General features: G+C 37.0%; 1 protein-coding gene across 1 annotated transcript in view; it reads left to right on the top strand.

Moving 5' to 3' along the window:
* The window catches only part of FANCB (FA complementation group B), a gene marked incomplete at both ends in the record, with an annotated part of 91,550 nt that extends 66,338 nt beyond the window's left edge, over positions 1-25,212 (top strand). The window contains 2 exons of the mRNA XM_080718798.1: positions 23,201-23,691; positions 25,062-25,212. Of these exons, the coding sequence (XP_080574924.1) occupies positions 23,201-23,691; positions 25,062-25,212 (642 nt within the window). The remainder of the gene's footprint in view (positions 1-23,200; positions 23,692-25,061) is intronic.
* Positions 25,213-25,739: the final 527 nt, after the last annotated feature.

The raw sequence follows: 25,739 nt of genomic DNA, 5'->3' as shown, positions 1-25,739 counted from the left end.
AGATGATAGATTCCACTACTGTGCTCACTTCCATCTGCATCCTCATCATTCACCTTTAACATTCCTATTTCTACCGACCATCTCTTCAAGGCAATCTAGTCTTTTTTCTTTTGTCAAGCTCCTTAAAAGTCTTTGAGCTTTCCACCCTTCATAGGTATAGAATTACTCTTTTGGTGTCTACCCAAAATTTTGTATTACATCGTGTTCAAAAGGAAATCGAAGATCAAAGTTGAGAGTCTCTTCTCCAGATATATAGTAGAAGAAGCAAACAAATGTATTCGATTTAAATCAGAGATGTATCTGGCTGGTGGTCAGCTAATTGACTAATAGCCTCCTTTAAAAAAAAAAAAACTTTTTTGGTGCAATATAATCATACATCATTGTGAGGTCCAAAGTGTTACAAACATATGTGTACACAGCACTAGGTGTGATTTCTTCTGGATCCTATCCTCCGCCCCATATATGTAAGCAAGATTGATGTTAATACCTTCATTTACAGACATAGCATAGTTTGAACTGTTTCCTTCCTCAAGCCTCCATTTTCCCTTTCCTACCTCTTCCCCCAGTCCCATTCCACTATTCTACTGGTCTCTTTCCTCATTTATCTTATCCTTTTGCTTCATATTTTGTCTCTAGGATCCACATTTGAGAGAAAACACCTAACCCTTGAATTTCTGAGACTGGCTAATGTCACTTAGCATCATATTATCTCGTTCCATCTATTTTCCTGTAAATGACATAATTTTGTTCTTCTTTATGGCTGAATAAAATTTCATTGTATGCATATAAACCACATTCTTTATCCATTCATCTGCTGATGGACACATTGGTTGGTTCCATAATTTGTCTATTGTAAATTGTGCTGCTACAAACACAGATATGCATATGACCCCGGTATACCACTCCTCACCATGTTTCCAAAATAACTCATGGCATCTTTATAGCACTTAAAAGTATAAATATTGAAGTTGAGAAGCTGGAGGTCCAAGATGCCCTTTCTCATATTACTACCCAAGTGGTCTTGACTTCTGTTTACTTTATAAAGTCAAAACTCACATTCACCTAAAAAGCCTAATGAAAATTTCTCTAGGAAGCCTGATAATAGTCATATCAGGTGGGAGAATCACTGTAGAAGGGTGGCTACTCCTTATCAATCACACCCTTTATTATATTATCCTTTTGGAATGTACACTACACACAATCACACCCAATATTTTTCCTCTACTCTCCTCACTCTCTATGCTTTTCCTGGACCATCTTACCCTTTGCCCTGACTGTGTTACTTAGAAAAAGTCAGCCAGAAATCAAGGAAAAATGCATGGACTTGGCATTTAGTGAGAGTTACATGAATCCTGGCTCTGAATTTACTAGCTGTGTGACTTTGGGAAATTACTTGATCTTCTCACAATCTCATCAATAAAATTAATGTACATCTCAAAGTTGTCATGGACATTTAATGAGATAATTTTAAAAAGCAATGTTTATTGTGGCAGTTCCATTGCCTTCTAAAATCACAGGTGACTTCTCAATATATGTAGCCCCACTTTACTTAGATCCAAACTCAGGATTCCAGCTGTATATATCAAAACCATCTAAAATTTCACCATGGTGACTCATCATTATCTTCCTTCTCATACTTTCTTCTCTCCTGTATTCTCTAATTTAATTAGCAGCAACACCACAAGTCACATAACCTAAACACTTTTGCATCATCTTTCATTTTCTTCTCCTTCAGTCTTTATCCATAGGACTTGTCAGTCAACAAACGATGTTAGATACTCCAAAATACTTTAAAATTTGAATCTCTCCTCTTCCTTCCTACTGCTACTGCCTTTCCTGTGGCCCTTTGCATGGATAATTACTTGGCTCTATGTAGAAGAAGCATGTCACTCATCAGTTCATATGTATGACACATTTATAACAGTGTTCTAGGTTCTACAAGGAAATCTCATATTTATTGGAGCACAGGAAATGCTTTATATGTTGCCTTCAAACTAGTTTTGCAACCTAGTTCCTATAACTCTCTGTTCTCTTCTCATCTCCTGCCCTTAGATACTTTCCCAGCACATTTCTTTCTTCAACCTAAAATGTTGTTTATTCTGCAAATCCCATTCTGACTCCTGACTCCCTAAAATACAAGTTACCATTTATCTATATACAATTTTCAGAGAATATATAATAGAGTACTATTTAGATAAGAAATATTACACTTCATCTCCCATATCTCTGTATTCACCCCAAGGCAGGAGTTTTCTTTTTTTCTTTTCTTTTTTTTTAGCTGTATTGAGTACTTACTGAGCCTTTGAATCTTGTTTTAAATATTTTTTAATTTTTTATTGGTGCATTATATTCATACATCAAATTGGGGTAAAAAACTGTGTGTACATACATGTACACATTACTGATTTAACACCTGCCCAATTCCCACCTCATTCCCTCCCCATCACTCCTTCCCTTGCTTGGCTTATCTTTGCCCCCCTCCTTTGTTAACTCAGGGTTTGATTTCTGCTTAGTAAATGAATTGCTCCAAATATTATAGAATTAGAGTTTAATTAAATTGATAAGTCAGAAAATAGTTTGATAGGGCTTTTTATTTGTTGTTGTTGTTGTCGTTTTGTTTTGTTTTTGTGGTCCTGGAGCCTGAAACTAAAATCTCTCATTATGCTAGGTAAATGTTCTATTTCTTAGCTACATCCCCTAGGCCCTCATAGGATTTAAAAAATTAATCTTTTATTTATAACAGATTTATTGTGACAGATTTATTGTGATATAACTCAAATACCATACAGTTTTCTTATTTTAAAGTATACAATTTGGTAGGTTTTAGTATATTCACAAAGTTGTATAGCCATTGCTTTGACCAACATTAGAACATTTTTTTGGTGGTACTGGGGTTCCTGGAAGCCCTTCTACCTCTGAGCTACACTCCCAGACATATTTTTATATTTCTTTTGGAAACAGGGCTTCTTAAGCCAGCAAGACTGGCTTCGAACCTATGCGATCCTACTGTCTCCACCTCCCAAGCGGGGATTACAAGCGTGCACCACCACGCCTGGCCTAGAACATTTTACCCAAAAGAAACTATTAATCTACTTTAATTCTTTGTATGACTCAATATGTTATGGGGATTTTCTGTTCTTATTGTTGTTCCTAGGGATTGAGCCTAGGGGCATTCTATCTCCAAGTTACATGACCAGCGTTTTTTATTTTTAATTTTAAAACAGGGTCTTATTAGGTTTCTGGGAGCTTCACTAGATGGTTGAGGCTGGTCTTGAACCTTCAGTCCTCCTATCTCAGCCTCCCAAGTACTAGAATTACAGGTTTGCACCATCATGCTCGGCTTACTCCTGATTTTATTTATGTATTTTGAAACAGAATCTCCTTAAGTTGCTTATGTCTCGCTTATGTTACTGAGGCTGTCCAAGAACTGGTGATCCTCCTGTCTCAGCTCTTAAGTACCAGGATTACAGGTGTGCACCATCTCGCCTAGGACTAATAAACATAAGCACCTTTTAATTTTGTTTTATTTTATTGGTACCAGGAATCAAACCCAGGGCCTCACACATGCTATGTTTGCTCTACCATTGAGCAATATCACTAGTCCACAAAAATTTTTAATCCAAATTTTAAAGCCCTTAAAATTTAAAAAACTCAATAAGAAATTTTATGTGTTAATATGAAGGTATTGCTCAACCTGAATTATCAATATATCATATATATATTTACTTTCCTTTGAAAATTTAATTACTTAGCTTATTGAAATAAAAGTATATTCCAATAGGTATATATGGAAAGAAGTTGATTAAATCACGAACCACTGAAACATCAATGCAACTTACAATTAAATAATGCATTTGGAAGTGTGAAACTGGATAAAATTCTTCTAATTTTATTTGATATTTTGTTTGGCATAAAACAATGTAAAATTATAAATTCAAATTATGATTAAGAGAATATATAAATTAGTAAATTAAATATTAAAATAAAATCTCCTCTACGGAATGATAATATCCACCATGAAATAAAACTTTGCCTTTGATTTCCTTCTACTTTAAAAATTTTGTGAAGGGGGACAGAAAATTATTTTAAAATGTATCTTAAACAGCATTTAGTAACGAGATTGTGTGTTAGCAAAATGCAACATTTTTCATTCTTTATCCAATAATATGAAACCCAAATGGCACATTTTCTTTTTAAAATTTGCAGTATTGTAAGTGGAAATATTAATTTTGACAAATGTCTAGGTTATTTCCAAACTACTTTTTTGTGTTTTAAAACTCTTGACAAATTATGACTCCTTTAAGAGGGAAAAATACATTGAATTTTTGAATTGAATTTTTAAAAAGCTTGATTGATTTTGAAACTCAGCCCCTGCTTTCAGTTGACCAACAGGGTTCAATGTCTATTAATTCCAGAAAATTGCTGAACTTCTGGAGATTATGATCAGGTACAAGGGGAGGGAGAATCAGATTCTAATCAAAGTAGGATATGGGAAAGTCTTCTTTAAGGAGCTTTGTTCTTTCTTCATATCAAACCTAGTGTCTTGAAAAAAATTCTCTTCCTAATTTGTTCACATATTTCTTTTGAGATAGATGCTTTTGGAAGTAAAGTACAAATTGACAGTGTTGGAGAGCAGTGCTTTTAGCACAATATTACTGACCTAGTTAAAGAATCTCAAAATTCTCAGGCAAAAAAAAAAAATCCTCCAAATTTCCTTGGTACTTCTAGGATACATTTTTAGTGAATTCATTACACTTTTGAAAGCTTTTTCAATATAAAGATTATGAGGATAAATATAAGAGTTTTAGGTGTCACGGTTGTTGTAAATCTTTTTGTTTTTGTCATTCTCCCCCTAGAATGAATGGAGGAAGTTGGCTGTTCAAATGTCCCTTTTTCAGATGTGTTAAGAAATGTAATATGGTGGAATTTCAGTGGGTACTTAAAAGAAGGAAGGATATATTAACAATTGAGAGTAGAAAAGGAGGGGTTAACACTACTTAAAATATAATGAGCGCACCGGGCATTACATGCTTGTAAACCCTGTGCTTGGGAGGCAGAGACAGGAGGATTATGCAAGTTTGAAGCCAGCCTCACTGGCTTAGAGACCTGTTTCCAAATAAAAATATAAAAATAGGTGTCTGGGAGTGTAGCCCAGAGGTAGAAGGGTTTCTAGGAACCCCAGTAACATCCTCCCAATATATATATATATATTATATAGAGAGAGACAGTATATATATACATATATAGTATATATACATATATAGAGACAGTATATATATAGACAGTATATATATATAGACAGCATATATACATATATAGTATATATACATATATATAGACAGTATATATAGATAGATAGTATATATATAGACAGTATATATATATACACAGTATATATATATAGACAGTATATATATACATATATACATACATATATACATACATATATATATATATATATATATATATATAGTGAGCTCAAAGAACAAGCCTTGTGATAGCTTAGGTTATACTTCTAGCCATGGTGGGTTGTAGCCTTCTGGCATTTTCTCGAGGGTTGCTGAGAAACAGCAAGCTAATCTCTGAACTTCGTTCTATCATCCAAGGGATTTGTAGCAGATGTCTGCAGTGCCCATGTCACCTCCCTTGTCCCCTTGTAAATTCAGCTACAGCTGTGTTGCACAGGTTTTCCATAGCAGTGTCTTTATTCACTTGCTAGGGCTGATGTAACCAAATACTACAAATCAAGTCACTTATTCAACAAAAAACAATTCTTGTCTGACAGTTGTGGAGGCTACATGTTTGAGATAAAGCTGTCGGCAAGCTTTGCTCTCACTGAAAGCCCGAGGGAATGCTCTGCCCCAAGTCTCTCTCCTGCCTTCTGGTAGTCCCTTGGTTTTTGGTGGTGTTAACTCAGCTCTTCCCATGACATTTTCCTCTCCTCATAAGGACATCAAGCATATGAGATTAGGTCTCACCACAATGACCTCAGTTTCACTTGAATACCTCCACAAAAACCCCATCTCCACATAAAGTCAGGTTCTTTTTTTGTGGTACTGGGGATGGAACCCAGGGTCCTTCTACCTCTGGGCTATATTCCCAGACCTATATTTTTTTATATTTTATTTGGAAACAGAGTCTCATTAAGTTGTGGAGGACCTCACTAAGTAGCTGAGGCTCGCTTCAAACCTGCATGATCCTCCTGTCTCAGTCTCCCACGTACTGGGATTACAAGTGTGCGCCACCACGCCTGGCTTAAAGTCAAGTTCTGAGATACAAGAGGTAAGAACTTCAGCATGTAACATTCAAGGGCACACAGTTCAACTCTTATCATTGTTTCACTTTAAATTAATGCCTTGATGTTTTTTTTTTTTTTTTTTTTTGTGGGGGACAGTACCAGGGATAGAATACAGGGGCATTCTACCTCTGAACTATACCCTCAGCCACATTTTTTATTGTTCATTTTGAAATAGAGTCTCACTGAGCTGCAAAGGGCTTCGGTAAGTAGCTGAGGCTAGCCATGAACCGCGATCTTCCTGTCTCAGCCTCCCAAATGCTGGGATTACAAGCTTGCACCACCATGCCTGGCTCATGCCTTGATTTTCATCTCCTGGCCTTCTTCAGGCTAAAGCTATGAAGCCAGCTGAGGTTAGGAGGTGAGGCTGTTGATGTCTTTGGCCGCAATCATCAGTCAATCAATAATACAACCTACTATGAAAATGTACCAGCCTCCTGTCCTTTGGTTGGGCAATTCTGGGAAGTTTTCTCAGAAGTCCTGGTGTAACTGGAACCTAACTGCTATAACAGCAATCCTACTAACCCACCTTAATTTTAGCTTTCTCTCCTGTCTCACTGTTCTTTTCCCTTAGAGAATGTTCTTGAAATCCCCATTCAAATAAATTTCCAGCACTCTATAACATCACCTCCTTATCTCAGACTCTATTTTTGAGATGATTCAGTCTATTTTCATTATCGTTGTTAGAAAAACTAAACTTTAGGATCACACATAAAGTTGTATCTCAAATCATACATGGTAATAGTGACTGTAGTTACAATATTAAATATGTAAAGCATTTTTACGATCTCAAACTTAATCTTGTTATACTAGCATCATCATAGTAGACATATAAGATACATCTTTATTTCTGAATATACTTTTTTGTTATTGAGAATTGAACCCAGGAGTGTTCTAATTCTAAGCTACACCTTTAACAGCCCTTATTTATTATTTATTTTTAAACAGATTCTTAGTAGGTTGCTGAAACTAGTCTTAAGCCTGCAATTTTTCTGTCTCAGCCTCCCAAGTACTAGGATGATAGACATGTGCCACACTGAAAATATCTTTGAGAGCCTACTCTATTTTGGCGGTGAAAAAACTGAAGCTCAGACAGTATATCTGATAATATAAGAAGTTAGAAGCAGAAATAGTGCCAAAACCTAAATTCTCTGAGATCTAAATTAGGAGTTTTCTTAGTACACATTTAATTCCTATTGCCCGGAATACTTCATTTGTTAAATGCTGCTTCTTGCAAATCTTGTTCTACATGCTTTTAGGGTAATGAAACATAAGTTTCTTAAGGACAGGGATGATTCTTATTTATATTTGTTACAAATTGAGTTATGCCTTTCATAGAATGGATGTTAAATAGATAAGTTTAACTCCATGATGGCAGGGATTTTTGTCTTTTATATTCACTGATATATCCCAAGAACATAGAGCAGTACCTGGCATGAAGTAGAAATTCAATAAATGTTTATTGAGTGAAGAAATGAACAAATCTCTGGTTTTAAGACAAAGAATAATTATTTCTACTATGACTTCTAGTAGAGAATTGCCTAAAATCCATTAATAATAGTACAATTCTATATGCTCAAGAGTACTTTTGATTGTTTACATATGCCCATGATCTTATGATTCTAATGGCATACCGATTATTTACAGAAAGTGAGGTGTAAAGGAAATTAGTAAGTATTGTAATATCACAAAGCTAAAGAACCATGTTTTCACTATGTTGCCTCTGATTTGGGTCAGTGTTTCCATTAAGTGCATGACTACAATGCACCAATAAAATTTTTAAAAATGAACAGGACTATGTATATGCAGAAAAAAAATAAAGAAAAGAAAAGAAAATGCTAAATGGGATCTAGTTTACTAAAGGGAGCCAGGAGTAGTAGCACATGCCTGTAATCCCAGTATTTGAGAGGCTGGAATAGAAGGATCACATGTTACAAAACAAACAAGAATTCAAGGAGTTTTTATTATAACCAGTATACTAAGCAATCATCTAAAAAATGTCATAAATTGGAAGGTAAAGGACTCAGTCCAAATTATTTCCAAATATGCAGTGTTATGGGGTGTGATGGCTCATGATAAAACCATAAAGCCAATCTTTATTCCTCCCTGTTCAGTTATTATAAGTCCATTGGGAGTGAGGTTTATTAAACTGAAATTACTTTCATTGTCATAATTTCTTATATTAATTGTTATCATTCTCTGTCCAGTTTTTTTTTCTGAGAAAATAACATTCTGCTGAACAATAGCAAGCAAATTCAAATCCCTTCTGTGAACTGTGGGCTGGCTCTCTTTCACAGCCTCAAACTCTACTTTGGAGATAGTCCAGACTCAAATAGGTCCATATATATATTCTAGAGGTTATATCAAGGGCTCTGGAAACCACTGTTTCGTTTATAAGTCTCTGATCTGCTCTAAAATCCAGGTTCTATATCTCAAAGGTAATATAAAAAAGTACTTAGATCATAGTGCTATTATATTAAATAAAATAATGCAAAGTGCTTTGTACAAGAGCTAAGTCTAGTTGTAGTTATGCAAAATATTGCCATACCACCACCACCATCATCACCATATTGAAGAAAAGTATTTTGGTAAATGAAAAAATACTGTTACCTGTTTCAAATAGATTGCTTTTAATGGGGTATAGATTGTTTCCTTGGGTCTTCAGACACAACACAGAAGGTGAAACTTGTCAAGATGATCTGTGTTCCTTCTTATGTAACTTAGGGTCATCCCATACCATCAAACTGTGCTGTCATAAATGGTAGCTACCAATTGTTTATGGCTCTCAAACACTCCAGATTGTCTAGTGAAAATGAGGGATTGAACTTTTAATTTTATTTAATTTTCACATATTTATGTTGAAATTTAAATAGCCACATGTGTCTAGTGGCAACCTGAGTGGATAGCACTGTATTTTGTTGGTCTAAGGCTGGTACTTTGCAAACATTTGCCAGCTGATGGCCCATTAGGCCCTGGTGCTAGAGGGAGATATCAAGGGTAGAAGAAGAAGGGGCTTGTTCCTTTTTCTTTTTGTCTACCTCTGTTCTTGTCAGTCATTGTCACTGCAGAAATGGTTCTTCACTCTGATAGTGGAAATTGGTTTTGTTTTTATTTATTTATTGGAAAAATTAAAAGAAGAGACTTTATTTTGAGAACAGTTGACAATTTATTTGCCACATTCTGAGAAACTAATTTTATTGTACTCAGAGATGCCAGAAACAACTGGTCATTTCCCCTTCCTTAGAAATGTGGGTCCATTTCCATGGGGTTCCTCCCTCAAACATTTAGGTTCCAATAATATATCTCTTAGGTACTAATTGGTTGCTCCTTAAGTATCCTCTGTTTTTCTTTTCAGACATCTGACAACAAATAGTTTAATAAATTCCTTATATTAAATATTTTCTGTTAAATACCTCTTATGGTGTCTCCTTTTCTACTTGGAAGGTAATCCAACCTATCCTATGCTCACAGTGCATGTGGAGCACATTCCTGCTTTTAGTGTGGAATAAAGTTCCAACCCCATGTCTTTACCCAGGACTTCCTTCTGATGCACTCTAGCCAGATGTCACCTTTTCTTGCTGTAATTCTATATTATTATTTTTATCTTGTGGTACTGGTGTTGAACCCAGGGGTACTCTACCACTGAGCTCTACCTCTAGCCTTTTTTATTTTTTATTGTAAGACGGGGTCTCACTAAATTGCCTAGGACCCTCGAACTTGTGGTCCTCCTATCTTAGCTTCCCAAGTACTGAGATTACAGGTTACTCAATCATGCTGGCTCTTTTTGCCAGTTCTTAACTGCACATTTTAACAAAAATTTAAAATTTTTATTTTAATCAGACATCTTACAACTTCTGTTTCTATTGCTTTTGCAATGGATCATAGTTTTGTGAACATATTATTTTCATTAAATAGGGCTTTCAATTATTACTACTGTTTTTGTCTTGTGGTTTGGTTTTTTCCAATTTTTAATTTCCCCTTTTATTTTTGGCCCTGAGGATCAAACCCAGCGCTTTACATATGAGAGGCAAGTGTTCTACCACTGAACTGCTACACCAGCCCCTCAGTTCCTTATTTAAAGTCTCATCTGTTTCCATTATATTTTCTTTCTGTTTTTCACTCTGGGCTCATGAAAAACTCAAATGTAACGAATTCACTGTATTTTAGTTTAATTTATAGATTTATATTTATTTTATTTTTATTTTTATTGGCAAATAATATTTTTTTGTGGTACTGGGGATGGAAGCTTTCTACTTCCAGGCTACACTCCCAGACCTATTTTATATTTTATTTGGAAACAGGGTCTCTTAAGCCAGCAAGGCTGGCTTTGAACCTGCGTGATCCTCCTGTCTCCGCCTCCCAAGTGCGAGGATTACAATTGTGCGCCACCACACCCAGCTATAATAATTATTTTTATATATCTATTTAATATATATTAATATATATATATATATATGGGTTTTGATGTGATGTTTTGATCTATGCATATACTGTGGAAAATTTAAATCAAGATAGTTAACATATCCAACACTTCACTTACTATCTGCTCTGTTAGCAATTTTGAAATACATATTTTTCTATGTCTATGAGGAATGATCTTGGTAGTTTAATGGGCATTGTGTTGAATGAAATATGGCCATTTTGATAATATTTATTTTGCCTATCCATGAGCATGTAAGATCTTTCCATCTTCTAAGAATTTCTTCGATTTCTTTTTTAAATTTTTTATAATTTTCTTTGTAGAGATCTTTTACCTCCTTGGTTAAGTTTATTCCTAAGTATCCTATTTTTTTTGTGGGTGATCTTGGGTGGAAGTGTTTTCTGAATTTCTTTTTCAGTGGGTTTATGATTGTTGTAGAGAAAAGCTTCTGATTTTTTTAAGATTGATTTTGTATCCAGACACTTTGCTGAATTTGTTGATCAGTTCTATAAGCCTTTTGGTTGAGTTTGTTGGGTTTTCTAAATATAGTATCATGTCATCTGCAAATAGTGAAAGTTTGAGTTATTCTTTTTCTATTTGTATTCCTTTGATTTCCTTTTCTTGCCTTATTGCTCTGACTAGAGTCTCAAGTACTATTTTGAAGAGAAGTGGTGATAATGGACATCCTTGTCTTGTTCCTGTTTTTAGGGGGAATTCTTGAAGTTTTTCCCCATTTAGTATGATGTTGGCTGTGAGCTTATTGTAGATTGCCTTTTTGATGTTGAGATATGTTCCTTCTATTCCAATTCTCTGCAGTGTTTTTATCATAAATGGATCTTGGATTTTATCAAATGCTTTTTCAGTGTTTATTGAAATGATCATGTGATTTTTTTCTTTGGTTCTGTTTATATGAAGAATTACATAGATTGATTTTCATATCTTGAACCAGCCTTGCATCCCTGGGATGAACCATACGTGCTCATGATGTATGATTTTCTTTATGTGTTTTTGAATGCGTGTTGCTAGTATTTTGTTTAGCAATTTTGCATCCAAATTCGTCAAAGTTATAGGCCTGTAGTTCTCCTTCCTTGAACTGTCTTTGTTTGGTTTTGGTATTAATGTGACGTTGGCTTCATAGAATGTATTTGGGAGAATTCCATTTTTTTCTATTTCATGAAATAGATTGAGGAGTATTGGTATTAGCTCTTCTATAAAGGTTTTATAGAATTTACTTGGGAAACCATCTGGTCTTGGGCTTTTCTTTGATGGTAGGCTCTAAATTTATTTGGAATAACAAAAGGACCAGAATAGCCAAAGTAGTACTCAGCAACAAAAAACATGCAGGAGGAATCACAATACCTGACTTTATACTACAAAGCCATTGTAATAAAAACAGCATGGTACTGGCAAAAAACAGATACATAGACCAATGGAGCAGAATAGAAGACCCAGAAACAAGTCCACACACTTTCAGCCAATTGATTTTTGACAAAGGGGCCAAAAACATACTGGAAAAAAGAGAGCCTCTTCAACAAATGGTGTTGGCAAAACTGGTTAACTATATGCAGGAAATTAATCCCACTTTCTCACCCTGCACAAGAGTCAATTCAAGATGGACCAAAGACTTCAAAATCAAACCAGAGAGCTTAAGGCACCTCGAAGAGGGCATAGGTCCAACACTGCAACACATAGGCACAGATAAACACTTTCTCAACAAGACCCCAAAGGCACAACAAACCAAAAGGCGAATCAATGCATGGGACTGCATGAAACTGAAGAGCTTCTGTTCAGCAAAGGAAACTGTCAAGAACCTCAATCAAGAGCTAACAGAATGGGAGAAGATTTTTGCCACCTACCCCTCTGATAGAGGACTAATATCTAGAATATATAGAGAACTCAAGAAACTCAACACTAAAAAACACAAATCATCCAATCAAAAAATGGGCAAGTGAACTAAATAGACACTTCTCGATAGAAGAAATTCAAATGGCCAATAAATGCATGAAAAAATACTCAACATCATTGGCAATCAGAGAGATGCAAATCAAAAGTACCCTGAGACTTCAACTAACTCCAACAAGAATGGCAATCATTCAAAACATGCCGGGGTCTAGCCCTAGCAAGAGTCGCGTTTGTGTGTTGGTGAGAGGAGAGTCGAATACGAGAAGATCTGTCACACGAGACCAGGTTCAAACTTCTCCACTTTATTCAGGGTTTGTTACAATATATATATATATTTTTTGGGGGGGGTGGGGGGCAGAAAGCAAAGGCATAGCCATGCAATCAGGAACTCCAAGGACAGGAAAAGTTTTTCTTTACAGACTTCAGGTCAGGGTGTCAGACATTTAAACAATCATAGAAAGTATGCTTTGTCTCACTTCACAAGGCTAACTTGAACTTAATCTTATACATTGGCCCAAACTAAGGTCAGTTTGAACTTAATCTTTGGCCCAAACTGTATCCTTGGGAAAAAATCTTTGCTGCCTGAGTCTCTCACAAGCTGCTGCCCATCAGTTTTAGTTATGATGCTTGTACATAAAATTCCAATTATACATATTGATTCAAATAATCCTAAAATGAGTTTTTGAAGAAGGAAATGGTAAACATACATCATGGGGGAATCTACTCCTTTGCAGTTCACCTGATCGAGCTTTCTCAAGATCTGCATGAGATGCTGTAGCAAAAACACAAACAACAACAGATGCTGGCAAGAATGTGGAGAAGTGGGGACTCTTAAAACATTGTTGTTGGGATTGCAAATTAGTGCAACCACTTTGGAAAACAGTATGGAGAATCCTCAGAAGAATGGGAACAAATCTACTATTTGATCCAGCAATACCACTTCTGGGAATCTACCCAAAAGAAAAGAAACCAAACGACCAAACTAATGCATGTGTATCTATGTTCATAGCTGCACAATTCAGCATAGCCAAACTATGGAACCAGCCAAGATGTCCATCAACAGATGAATGGATTACAAAACTGTGGGATATGTGCACAATGGAATTTTACTCAGCCATAAATAAATACAATTGTGGTATTTTCAGGGAAATGGATGGATCTCAAAGACATTATGCTAAGTGAGATTAGTCAGTCACAAAAAGTAAGAAAGCAGATGTTTTCCCTTATATGTGAAAGCCAGGGTGAATAGTATCATAGGAGGAACTCCAGGAGAAAAAATAGATCCTATAGAGGAGCAAATAAGACAACCTAATTGTGGGGACGGGAGGTGGGGATAGGGAAACTCTTTAAAGCGCATGATGTCCTTATTCATATTGAAGTCAACCACTAAACCAAGCATGGAAGGGAGGGATGGGGAGGGAGTAAGGTGAGGACTGGGTGGGGGCTAGCTGGGTGATGTGTGCATTTATGCCCACACAAATTTTTTACCCCATTATGATGTGTAAATACAATGCACCAATAAAAAATTAATAAAAAAGAAATATATACTATATTAACTATGGTCATTGTGATGTGCAATAGATCACTACATTTTATCCCTTTTGTCTAAGAAACTCTGTGCCCTTTGATCAATCCCTCTCCATTTTCTCATCTTCTTACCTCCCATTATCTGGTAACTACCATTCTCTGACTCTATGAGTTTGACTTCTTTAAATTCTACATAACGAATGAAATGATGTAGTATTTGTCTTTCTCTGTCTGGCTTGTGTCACTTGTAATTACTTCTTTTTCTTAGTTTAAATATGGCCTAAATGACTTTCATTCATAAGGAGAACAAGAACTAAGGGGATCCCAAAGAGTATTAATGAGAAAAGACTTTAACCACTAAAACAAATGGAGGTTTCTCTCCATTTAGCTTTCTGCATCTATTTCTCTGGATCCCCCAGCCTAAGTTAAGCTTGTTATCTAAAGAACTGAAGCCACACACAAGGTAAATTTTCTCAAAGTCACAATCTTCATTTTTCCCTTTGACCTACTTTCTTTACTGGAACGCTTTCGTGTGCACATCTCACATCATTTGATTCACTGAGCTCTAAATCCGTGGCCTGTGAAATATATTATCATTGGATTCCTAACAAATCTTTCTGGTGTCATGTCCCAAATCTGAAGAGCTTGGCACTAGGAAGATGACAGCCTGGCAACGTTGATCCCATGTTCTCAGGTGGAAATGAACTTCTCATTACCAATGGAGGTCAGTTAGAGATTGTCTTGCTGCCCCTTGGACAATTTTACTCCAGTCCTCTTTCTACCTACTGTTAGGTTCTTTCTTCTCACTTTTTCATCTGGGCCATAATTTCCCTTTTGGATGTACTTTTCTTCAGCTTCCTTCTCAAAAATAGGAGTTTGAAAATAGCTTATTTTCTTTTGGGGGGATTCTTTCATTTGTGAGGTTTTTTATAAGAAAGGCCAGACCTCATCATATTTAGATACTGGGTGTAAGATGTAATACCCCTCAGCCCTACTTGGAGATCAAGAAAAACTTCTCAGCATGTTTGAAGTGCTTGGCCAAGGTTTTTTCCCCAATGTTTTAGCATCATCCTTGAAATAGATACTTCTGTGAATCACTTAGATTTTCCTTTGGAACTGAAGAAGAGGATTATATTACTGGATTTTAAGGGTGCTAGATCAAGGGAAAGGGAATAAAAGTTTGGATCAAAAGGAATATATTAATTTAGAAATGCTTTTGTATGAAGCAGGATTCAGCACCTTGGCAAGGATGCAAGGAAACCATGCTGAGACTCAATTAGGATCTCTCTTGGAACCTTGATGAAAGCAGTGGTCTACACAGAGTCAAGTAAAAATGGCAGAATTTTTATAGAAAATGAGGTAAAAAGACATCAGACATTTCAGAGAAATGGGTAATCTAGCTTCAATGGACAGTATAAGGCTAAAAACCCCAATATCTAATTATATTCTTAATTCAAAGAACCTATAATTATATTGCTCAACATGGTAAAAAGGACTTTGCAGATGTGATTAAATTAAAGATTTTGCCATGGATTTAAAGGTTTTATCTTGGATTATCTGAGTGGGCCTACTGTCATCATAAGGATCTTAATATAATGGAGGCAAAAAAGTCAGAGAAAATGTGAGGACTGAAGCAGAGGCTAGAGTGATATGATTTATGGCCTTCAAGATGGGATAAGGGACATGAGCTGAGGGATGTCGGTGGCCTCTGAAATCTGGAAAAGGCTAGGAGATAGGCTCTCCTTAAGAAACTCCAGAAAAGGACTGTAGCCTCACCCACATCTTGATTTTAGCCCATGAGGCCTCTTTCAGAATTCTGGCCTCCAGAAATGCAAGAGCACACATTCACATTGCTTTTAAAAAGCTACTAAGTTTGTATGGGAATTTGTCACATCAACAATAAGAAACTAATACTAATATAGGCTGTATTGATAACATAGCACATCTGTATCCATTGACATTATAGTTGTCGATTCATGGTAGTAGAAGCAAGTATCCTGCCACTCCAGAATGTTTTTACCTATAGTCACACTCAAGAACTTTTCATATTGAAATATGTATTGTTTTCTTGGGAATAGCATTCTTTTTATTCTTCCTTTATATATTCTTCCCTTTAGATTTAACATCCATTCCCACAAATATCTGATTTTTTTTCTCTTCTAACTTGACAAATTGTGATAGACATTCTATTGTATAAGCACTCTCTCTCTTAATTTGAGTCTATACTTGATCCCCTTCCAGGGTACACTAGATTCTGATTATGGCTATTGATTTAGTGACAATCACTGGTAAGGTATAAATTGCTAACCTCTTTGTGCAAAGGAACACACTTGGTCCAGGAAGTAAAAGTTTCTTTAAGCAAGCATAGGAGAATTGCTCTGCAGGCCCAGGGTCCTCAGTGGGAAGCAGGGGGCTGGGGATGTAGGGAACCCCTTAGAGTGTTCCAGATATTTCTTTATTTCTTTTTTTTTCAGTACCATGGATGTAACCCCAGGGCATTGTACCTCTGAGCTAGCCCTTTTTTTAGTCTTTTTTTATTTTTTGAAACAGGGTCTTGCTGAGTTGTAAAGGGCCTAAGTAGCTGAGGCTGTTCGTGAACTGCAATCCTCCCATCTCTGTCTCCAGAATGCTGAGATTACAAGCGTGCACCACCACACCTGGCTTCCAGATATTTCCATTGAAACTACACTCCTGAAATCACACTCTTTCCAGGTCACTGCCTTTACTCACATCAAAGACCTGGAAGGGCTATGAATTCAACTGATTCTATAATTAAGCAAGCAGACTCAGATTTGATCAGAATCAAAATATGAGTTGGATTGTTGGATATTTAATTCTTAACTGCTGTAAGAGGTGAGATTTTTTTAAAGCATAGTTTGAAAGTCTTTGATTTAATCTGTGCCTTGGGGTGAAAATTTAGGCATATGAGGGTTTTTTTTCCTTCTTCATTTTGTCTTGCACTGCCATCAGGAACATCCATCCAGCTTAATTATCTATCTCAGTCCTGCCTCGTTTCAATTGCTGGGTTCCTACATCAGATTGTAGACATAAGGTTCAGTACCTTTTCCCTTCCTTGCTTCTTAGAATATGGTCTACAGAGCAGCCATATGGACATCCCCTCAGTGCATATGTGCAGTAGTGTTTAGGAAGTATATACCACACTCACTTGTCCAGGTAAGCATGACTGGATTCCAAGTTCAGCTTCTCACTGACTCTTGGCTCTTCCTTTTTTCCTGTGGCTTTCAATTTGAGGCTAAAGTGCTGGCCGTAACCTCTGCATACTCTATGTCATTTTAGACATAGGGCTAAGGAGAAAGAGCACTGTCCTTTCTCCAATAAGCCCTAGAAATGGATTGTCTTGCAATTGTTCTGACTTGGTCACACAGTATTCTTGAACCAATTAGTGGCCAAAGAAATAAGGTATACTGACTACAGTCAGAAATTCCAATATTATAACAAGGGATGAGATCCAGTTAGAAACACCTAATGAACAATGTCCAAAATTAATAAATGGAATGTCCCAAGAGGATATCTAAGGGTCCAATGAACATTATTTTACCAAAAAGTTGGACAGACACAACAGCAGTTATTCACAATACATTTCTCATTATATTTTATGACAGCTCCCACTGAGAGTGAGTTCTCTTTCCTAATGGGTTTTGCCCCATCATCGAAGGTCCCTCAGTACAACTCAGTTTCAGGCAGTGATATCTCCCCTCAGTCTTAGTGGTGGCTGCAGGATGATATTATTATATTGCCTTTCCACCTAGAAAGAGAGATTGGGACTCATCCTTTCTTGCCTGAATAGTGCCCTCTATACTTCTGGTGACCTTATCTAAAAGAAAGACTCACTTGTACTTATAAGTGTCTCTGGAGCATTCTACATTGTTCTACTTAGACCTACAATTGTAAATATTTATTTCAGAGGCTTGCTTTCCTCCATGACCAACATTCCTTTCTTGGTATGAGATAAGTTGGGGAAGGCTAGGAAGTTAGCATTCCTCCTTGTATCTAACTTTACAACTTATGAGTAACCAGTTTTTAGAACGTCAATCCCCTGTGATTTTAGACTCCCAGAGATACAGAATATTATGGAAATAAGGGTTAACATCTGTGACAAATGTGTTTTGTTCCCTCTACTGTCTCTTCTTTGCCTACCTGTGATAAAGAGTTAAAAGGATGCTGTTCTGGAGGAAAGTTCCCAGGTTGGCTCCAGCATCCTATCTTGAGTTTTAGTACCACTCTTTACTTTTCTCCATGCTTCTTTTTATACTACAGGGGATTGAACCTAGGGACATTCTACCTCAGAGCTACACTCCCAGTCCTTTTTATATTTTTTTATTTGGAAAGGGGGCCTCACTAAGTTAATGAGAGTCTCAGTTTGCTGAGGCTCTCCTAAAACCTATGATCCTCCTGTCTCAGCTCCCCAAGTAGTGGGATTATAGGAGTGTGCCACAATGTCCAGCTCTTCTCCATGCATATATAAAAGCTGAGTAAGCTTTAATACTCCATAAGTAGAGCAACTTGAAGTGAAAGGACTGTCACCAATAGATAATGTCCCTAGATTCCCATCCTGTAGAGGGACATTTCTGAGTCATATTCTTACTAGTTTCTCAGAGGGACTATAGTAGGATGGAACCCAGTTTCCCTTAGTAACCAACTCAATAACATACTCTCTTTATTGTCTTTCCCTTAATTGCTTTCCCTGTTTCTCTTCATGCTCTTTACTTTTTGCTTCCTGGGCCTACTTTCCAAATAAAGGATCTGCACCCAAGCCTTTGCCTCAGCCCTGCGTTGGGATAACCCAAATTGCAACACCAGATTCTTGGGCCAAATCTTACCCAGTACCTGTTTTATATGAGCCACTTGTGAACTAAGAACCATTTTATTCTTTCAAATGATTTGTAAAAAATGTGAAGAAGATTTTATGGCAAGTGAGAATCATACAAAAATCTAATTATAGTGTCCATAAAACTTGATTGATACATAGTCACACTCATTAGTTTATATATTTTCTGTGGCTGCTTTTGAACTTTAATGCAGGGTCGAGTAATTGCAACAAAAACCATATGGCCCTCAAAACCTAAAATAATTTTTATATGGCTATTTTCAGTTAAAGTTTGCTGACAACAAACAAGCATTCTGCAAGAAAATATTTGATGTGAGTAATACAGAGGGTTAGAGTTTAGACCATATTTGATAGATAATATTATACAGAGAAGGTTAGAGTTCAGCTTATAAATAATATTTATCAAGTATGAACTGAATCTAACCTCTGTGTTACTCACATCAAAATAATTTATTGTAGAATACTCTAGATATTAAAGAGGTTATTAGACTAAATCATTAGACTAAAATATTCTGTATAAGAAATTTTCTTCTAATTATATGTTTAAAAATAGGGTTAAAAACACAGAAAACAATTTTGTGTATATGTGTTTTGAGATGGGAGTCTTACAGTGTTACCTAGGCTGGTCTCAAACTTTTGGGCTCAAGTGATACTTTTTCCTCAGTCTCCAAGTAGTTGGGACTACAGGCTCATATGACCATGCATGGCTCAGAAATCTATTTTGATATTTAACTTTATTATTTACTTTACATACCTTATTTAATGTTTTCCAAGTAGAAAGTACCATTTGGTAATAATAAAACCATGAACATACTTTCCTGAAATATCAAGTAGTTCTCCTATTTTATATTAGAAAATTTACTTTTTACAGAGACAAGTATTTTCTTTTGTAAAATAAGTGGTCCCAGGCCTCAGGGAAACAAGCCTTCTTTTTATGGCTGGCCATAATCATATTTCAAATTCATTTGATCTACTTGTGTATTTCCAGAGCCTGAAGTTCCTTTGTACACAGAAAGTAATCAACACCTAAGAATTTTTCATTTCCCTCTATTACATTTACATTGCTATACTTGTAAGTTCCCCATTACTTAGTAATGCACTTGGAAAATTCCAATAAATTATGTTTAGTATCAACTAAAGTTTATTAATGTAACCAATTCTGTTTCATGCAGAATGTTCTCCCTTACTAAAAAATCATTAATGGTTTTCTACTGCTCACTGGATACATCCAAATTTCTTAGTTAGGCTCATCCTTGATGCAGCCCATCTTTCTGACCTTGTCTCCCACTATCATCTACCCCCATTTTCCTCTTTATCTTTCTAAATATTATATACCCATTGACATTGGTTTTTGTGTTACTATAACAAAAATATCTGTGACTGGGTAATTTATAAAGAACAAAATTTGTTTTTTCACAGTAGTAAAGCTTGGGAAATCCCATATCTATATGCCAGCATTTGGTGTCTGGTAAGGGCCTTCTTGATGAATCCTCACATTGTGGAAGGCAGCTCACGCTGGGTACCTAAAGGGATTTTGTATGCACTGAATTGGTTTTCCCAGAAGTAAACCCAGAGAGAAGGATTTGAGTTCAATGATTTCTTAAGGAAATGCTCTCAGGAGAAAATGGTGAGAGATTCGGGGAAGCAAGACCTGGAAGATTATGATTTCAAATCAAGTCGTATAAGGTTACTTCGACCTGATTTTGCAGGAGAATTTCGGTATGTAAGCATACCGAAGGCAGTAGCTCAGCCTTTGTCTTGCCTTGAGGATTAATATTTAGACTTTCTCTCTCATATTCCTGTGTTTATGGCTAAGAAATGTTAGGGTTCAAGAAGAAGCCCAGGCATTATGTATGGTAGCAAGGTGACTTTAGGTACCTAAAGGGATCTTCTGGAACAAAGACATAAGTTACAGGCTATTATAAGCAGAAGCACGCCGGGCGTGGTGGCGCACACTTGTAATCCCCGCGGTTGGGAGGCTGAGACAGGAGGATCACTCAGGTTCGAAGCCAGCCGTGCTGGCGTAAGAGACCCTGTTTCAAAAAAATATATATATATATGTGTGTAAATATATATATATGTATGTATGTCTGGGAGTATAGCCCAGAGGTAGAAGGGCTTCCAGGAACCCCCCCCCAAAAAAAAATATATATATAGTCTGGGAGTATATCCCGGAGGTAGAGAAGCCCCTGGGTTCCACCCCCAGTACCACAAAAAAAAAAAACAAAAAACACAGAACACACTGAAACCAGGGAAGAGCATACAGAAGTGATAAGAGGAATCTTAATTTCTGTCACATCATCTCTAGTGTGTACTTGGCACATGTAATGTGCCCCTTTCCACTTCCAAATACAGATAAAAACAGAGAACTCTAGAGGTTACGTATCTACCTAAGGGACCTTGATCATATGACTACTCTTAGTCTCAGACTGTACATCTTTAAATGAACATAGTTCTAACTACCTCAGAGGATTATCTAGAAAATTAAAGAGGTGGCTTGTGAAGCCAGTATACAATAGCTCTTTCATACATGTTAAGTCTGAAATTGCTAAACTTTGCCAGTCTCTGGCAACTCTTGCTCATTTTGGCCATAATCTAGCATTAGCTTTTTATTATGTGACACAATGGAATGAATTAGGAACTTCTTTACTTAGTAAATCTAAGGATTGGAACATTTTTTGTCATGGTTGGTCATCCTGTGCACTGTTAGATGTTTAGGCATATCCTAGCCTTTGCCCACTGCATCCTAGTAACACTCCTCCAAGATGTTAAAAACTAAAAATGTCTCCAGACATTGAAAAATTCCCCCTATGAAACAAAATATTCCTTGTTGAGCATTACCTTTTAAATTCTGGGAATATTTCTCCCTTTTTCTCATTAAATAATAAAATTGTACATGCATGACAGTTTAATTTTTGTTCTGGAGGGTGCTTTTGTTTTGAACTTTGGAGAGAAGTAGAAGGGAGGAACCTCACATAATTCAAGTGTGAAATTTTGAGAAACACCATACTGGAAGCACCATGTGGGTCTTAGAGATTCAGAGAACTCATATATATCTCACCCTAAGTCTGCAAAGTAGCCAGAATTTGAATTCAACTTACCTGCTTAATCCAGTGTTAGAAAAGCAGCCATTGAAAGCCTATCATATGGGTAATGGTTGTTGATTGAAAATGGGAGGGCTAGAATGAATGTTACTGGATATGACAGGATACACCAACCTCCCTTTTTTGTGGTGCTGGAAATCAAACCCAAATATCCTTTGTATAAGGAAAAATTGGCAGTGTTTTTCTTTTACTGTGATTCTAATGAGGCATATTTAGGATTGAATATCTCCATACAACATTCCGTACAATAATGTTACCTTTATATGACCTATTGGTTCCAATTTTAATTTGTTTCAGTTATCCGTGTCAAAGAGAAAGCCAGATCAATTGAAATCATCAAATTACTATAATTGCAACTTTATACTAATCCATAATTATCCCCTGAATTCAGTTTTCAACACTGAATATTTATGTCGTTATTAGGAACAGACAGAATTGAAAAAAATATTAACACAAATTGTAATCTCAGGAACTTGAACTGACTGATAGGAGTGCATTACATTTCCATCCTAGAAAAGTAATTTGCTATTTTCAAGCTCTCCTGATGTGATGCTAGGTAACTGCCAACTGAGACACAGCTCTCGGCAGGAGCTAATAAGAGACCCCTGAGAAAAATCAGCTTATTTACACTACCAGCAGACCTTAATTTAAGAGAGCTTTTGAATCTTTGGAAGTTGAATTTGTCAACCTCTAAGTATTTGAGCATTGTAATGATTGGTTTAATTTTTGTAAACCTGCTTTTAGACCTAGCAATGCCTGGCAAGGCTCTAGAAACAACCCATTTCTACCTGTGGTAAAGCAGAAATTCCTGCACAGACCATAAGACGGGGTAAAGCCATTGGATTGTCATGCCTGTTTCCCTCCCTCTCTTCCTTCCTTTCCTCTTTTTTTCTCATGATGGAACCCAAGGCCTCAAGCATGCTAGGCAAGCAAGCACTCCACCACTGAGCTACATCCCCAGCCCCCATACCTCCATTTCCTAAGCAAGTCTGAAAGTTAATCATTTGGGTGGCAATAAAATTACTCCTTTTCCTTTGTTCACAGAGATGCTGCAGTTTGTCAGCAATCAAGTGGGATAGTTCCTGGACTTGTTTTCTGAGCAGCTGTGTGGTTCCTTCCCTGGCGGCACCAGTAGCAATGGCGGCAGTGGCAATGGCAGGGGCAGCAGTGGAGCTGGGGACCCCTCCATGCAGCGGTCCTTCAGCCAGGTCCAGATGTCTTCCTTCTCTGCCTCAGCTGCCTCCCCCCAGGCTCCAGCTCTGCAGGTCAAGGTTCTGCCTACTGCAGTTCCCACCCCCGCAAGGGCAACTCCTGTTCTTCAGCCCCGGCCCCAGCCCCAGCCCCAGCCTACAGCCCAGCTGCAGCAGCAGACGGTGATGATCACCCCAACATTCAGCATGGCTCCGCAGACAAGGATCATCCAGCAGCCCTTGATATACCAGAATGCAGCCACCAGCTTTCAAGGTGATTCGGAGGTCAGAGGTGGAGCTACCAGTTGTAGTTTGGGTTTAGGAGCCATTTTGCAACTGATGCAGAAAATTCTGTCTTCTTCGAGAATGACAGAATATGTCAGCAGGCTCCCTCTGGATGAGTGGTCACTGGCCTGATGAATTGGTACAGGAGTGCTTTGTGTTCTGCTTCCTCAACAACCTGTCTCTTGGGCCTGCGTCAAGGGTTTCTGATCAAAGAGACCCAACAAGCTTGGTGGACACAGGACCCTCCCTAGGCACCTTCCAGTTACTCTGAGCCCACAGGAGTACCAAGTAGTTCTCTCTTGGTTCTTCTTTCTACCTTTTCTTTCAACTGATCTCCCTAGCTGCCCCCCCCCTCCACTGATTGCCCCACAGGCTAACCCAGTGTGGCCCAGATGACAAATCTTCATTTCTTGCTTAAGTGAGTTCATTCTTCCCAGCATTTTTACACAGTTTAGAATGGAACAACTACAAGATGAACACTGCCCCCATCTCAGTAACATCAATAAATGTTACTGTAATGTTCTCTTATGAATTATTATTTTAGTTTGGTAAAGTGGTTGTCCAAGTTGATATTAGCATCCACATCATTCCTTCAAACAGAAACAATTAAGCAGCCTCAATATGTGAAACAGATATTCATGCTGCTGCTCTGGGAGAGGTGGGCCAGAGGCCCAGGGCCATCTCAGTCTGTCTTTATGGCTCCATTCTAAACTCAGGAACCCTGTAAAGTAGAGTGCTCCGTATAAAATGGCAGCAGCTTTCCCTTACTGGTGTTTTCCTTTTTCTCAGTTTCAGTTACCCATTGCCAAACATGATACAACAATATTAAATGAAAAATCCAGAAATAGACAACCCATAAGTTTTATATGTTATTCCTAGTAATGTGTTGAAATCTAGCAATATCCTACTAGGAGGTGAATCATCCCTTTGTCCAGAGTATCCATGTTGTATATGCTACGTATCTATTAGTCACTTAGTAACCATCTTGGTTACTAGATCAATTGTTATGATATTTCAGTGCTTGTGTTCAAGTCATCTTTATTTAGATGAAAAATATAAATAATGATCCCAAAGTACAAGAGTAGTAATGAGAGCAATATGACATAGAGAAGCCAAAATTTGGTTCCTTTAAGTGAAAAGGTAGATGTGCCCAACTTAAGAAGAAGAAAAAATTATATGCTGAGGTTGCTAAAATTTATAGTATAAGAAGATACTATGAGAGTAAAACTCATTTATGTAACTTTTATTATGATATGTTGTTATAATTGTTCCATTATATTATCATTGTTGTTAATCTCTAGCATCTAATTTACATTTTTAATTTATTATAGGTATGTATGTATAGAAAAATAGGATATGTAGTATTCTTTACACTCCACAGTTTCAAGCATCCACTGGAGGCCTTGGAAAATACCCTCCCATAGATAAAGGGGAAACTTTGTATTTGAAAATTACTGATTTGGTTCAAACTCCTTATTTTACAAACAAGGAATGGAGGCCCAGAGAGATTCAGGCACAAGTTCCAAGGCTCACTGCTCATTTCTGACAGAGCCAAGATTGGAATTGGCTCAGTGCTCTTTCTCCAACAGCCCTCCCACCCATCCTGGCCAGATGTCCAGCAGGCGTTTTTGACAACCTGAAGCAGGTAGGCATTTTCCATAGAATCAGTGACCTAAATCAGTCTGATCTACTTGCCTTATCATTGCTGATGAACCAAAGAGAATTCTGGAAAAAAAATTACATCCAAGGTGAAGTATAGTTTCTTAGTAGAAGCCTTTCTTTTTGGCATATTCACCATTTCTGTAATTGCAGGACTTTTCTCCAACTCTGAACCCCTATATCAATGGATATTGAGAGTTACCAAGGCATAAATAATGTGCCTAAAACAAATCACTCATTTTATTATTGTTCTGATGATGATCCTCATCAGGTTTGCTGCGCTCAGGCTCTGGGCATCGATGACTTATTCACTAGGCACTAATGTTCTTGCTCTAGGATCTGGTGTGGAGTAGCTAGAGAAATGGTTTTTATCCATTGTCCTCTGCCTGGGGTCACTATAATTGGGTAATATGATCAAGCCTCTTATAGAGGATTTTTGTTTTGCTCTGTTCTGTCTCAGGAGGTCTCTTCATTATACAAACACAAGGTATTACTGGGAGACCCAACC

This window comes from Muscardinus avellanarius (genome assembly GCF_963383645.1).
Source record: "Muscardinus avellanarius genome assembly, chromosome: X".
Taxonomy (NCBI): domain Eukaryota; kingdom Metazoa; phylum Chordata; class Mammalia; order Rodentia; family Gliridae; genus Muscardinus; species Muscardinus avellanarius.
The sequence above is the reverse complement of the archived record's forward strand: the minus strand, read 5'-3'. Positions and strand labels throughout refer to the sequence as shown.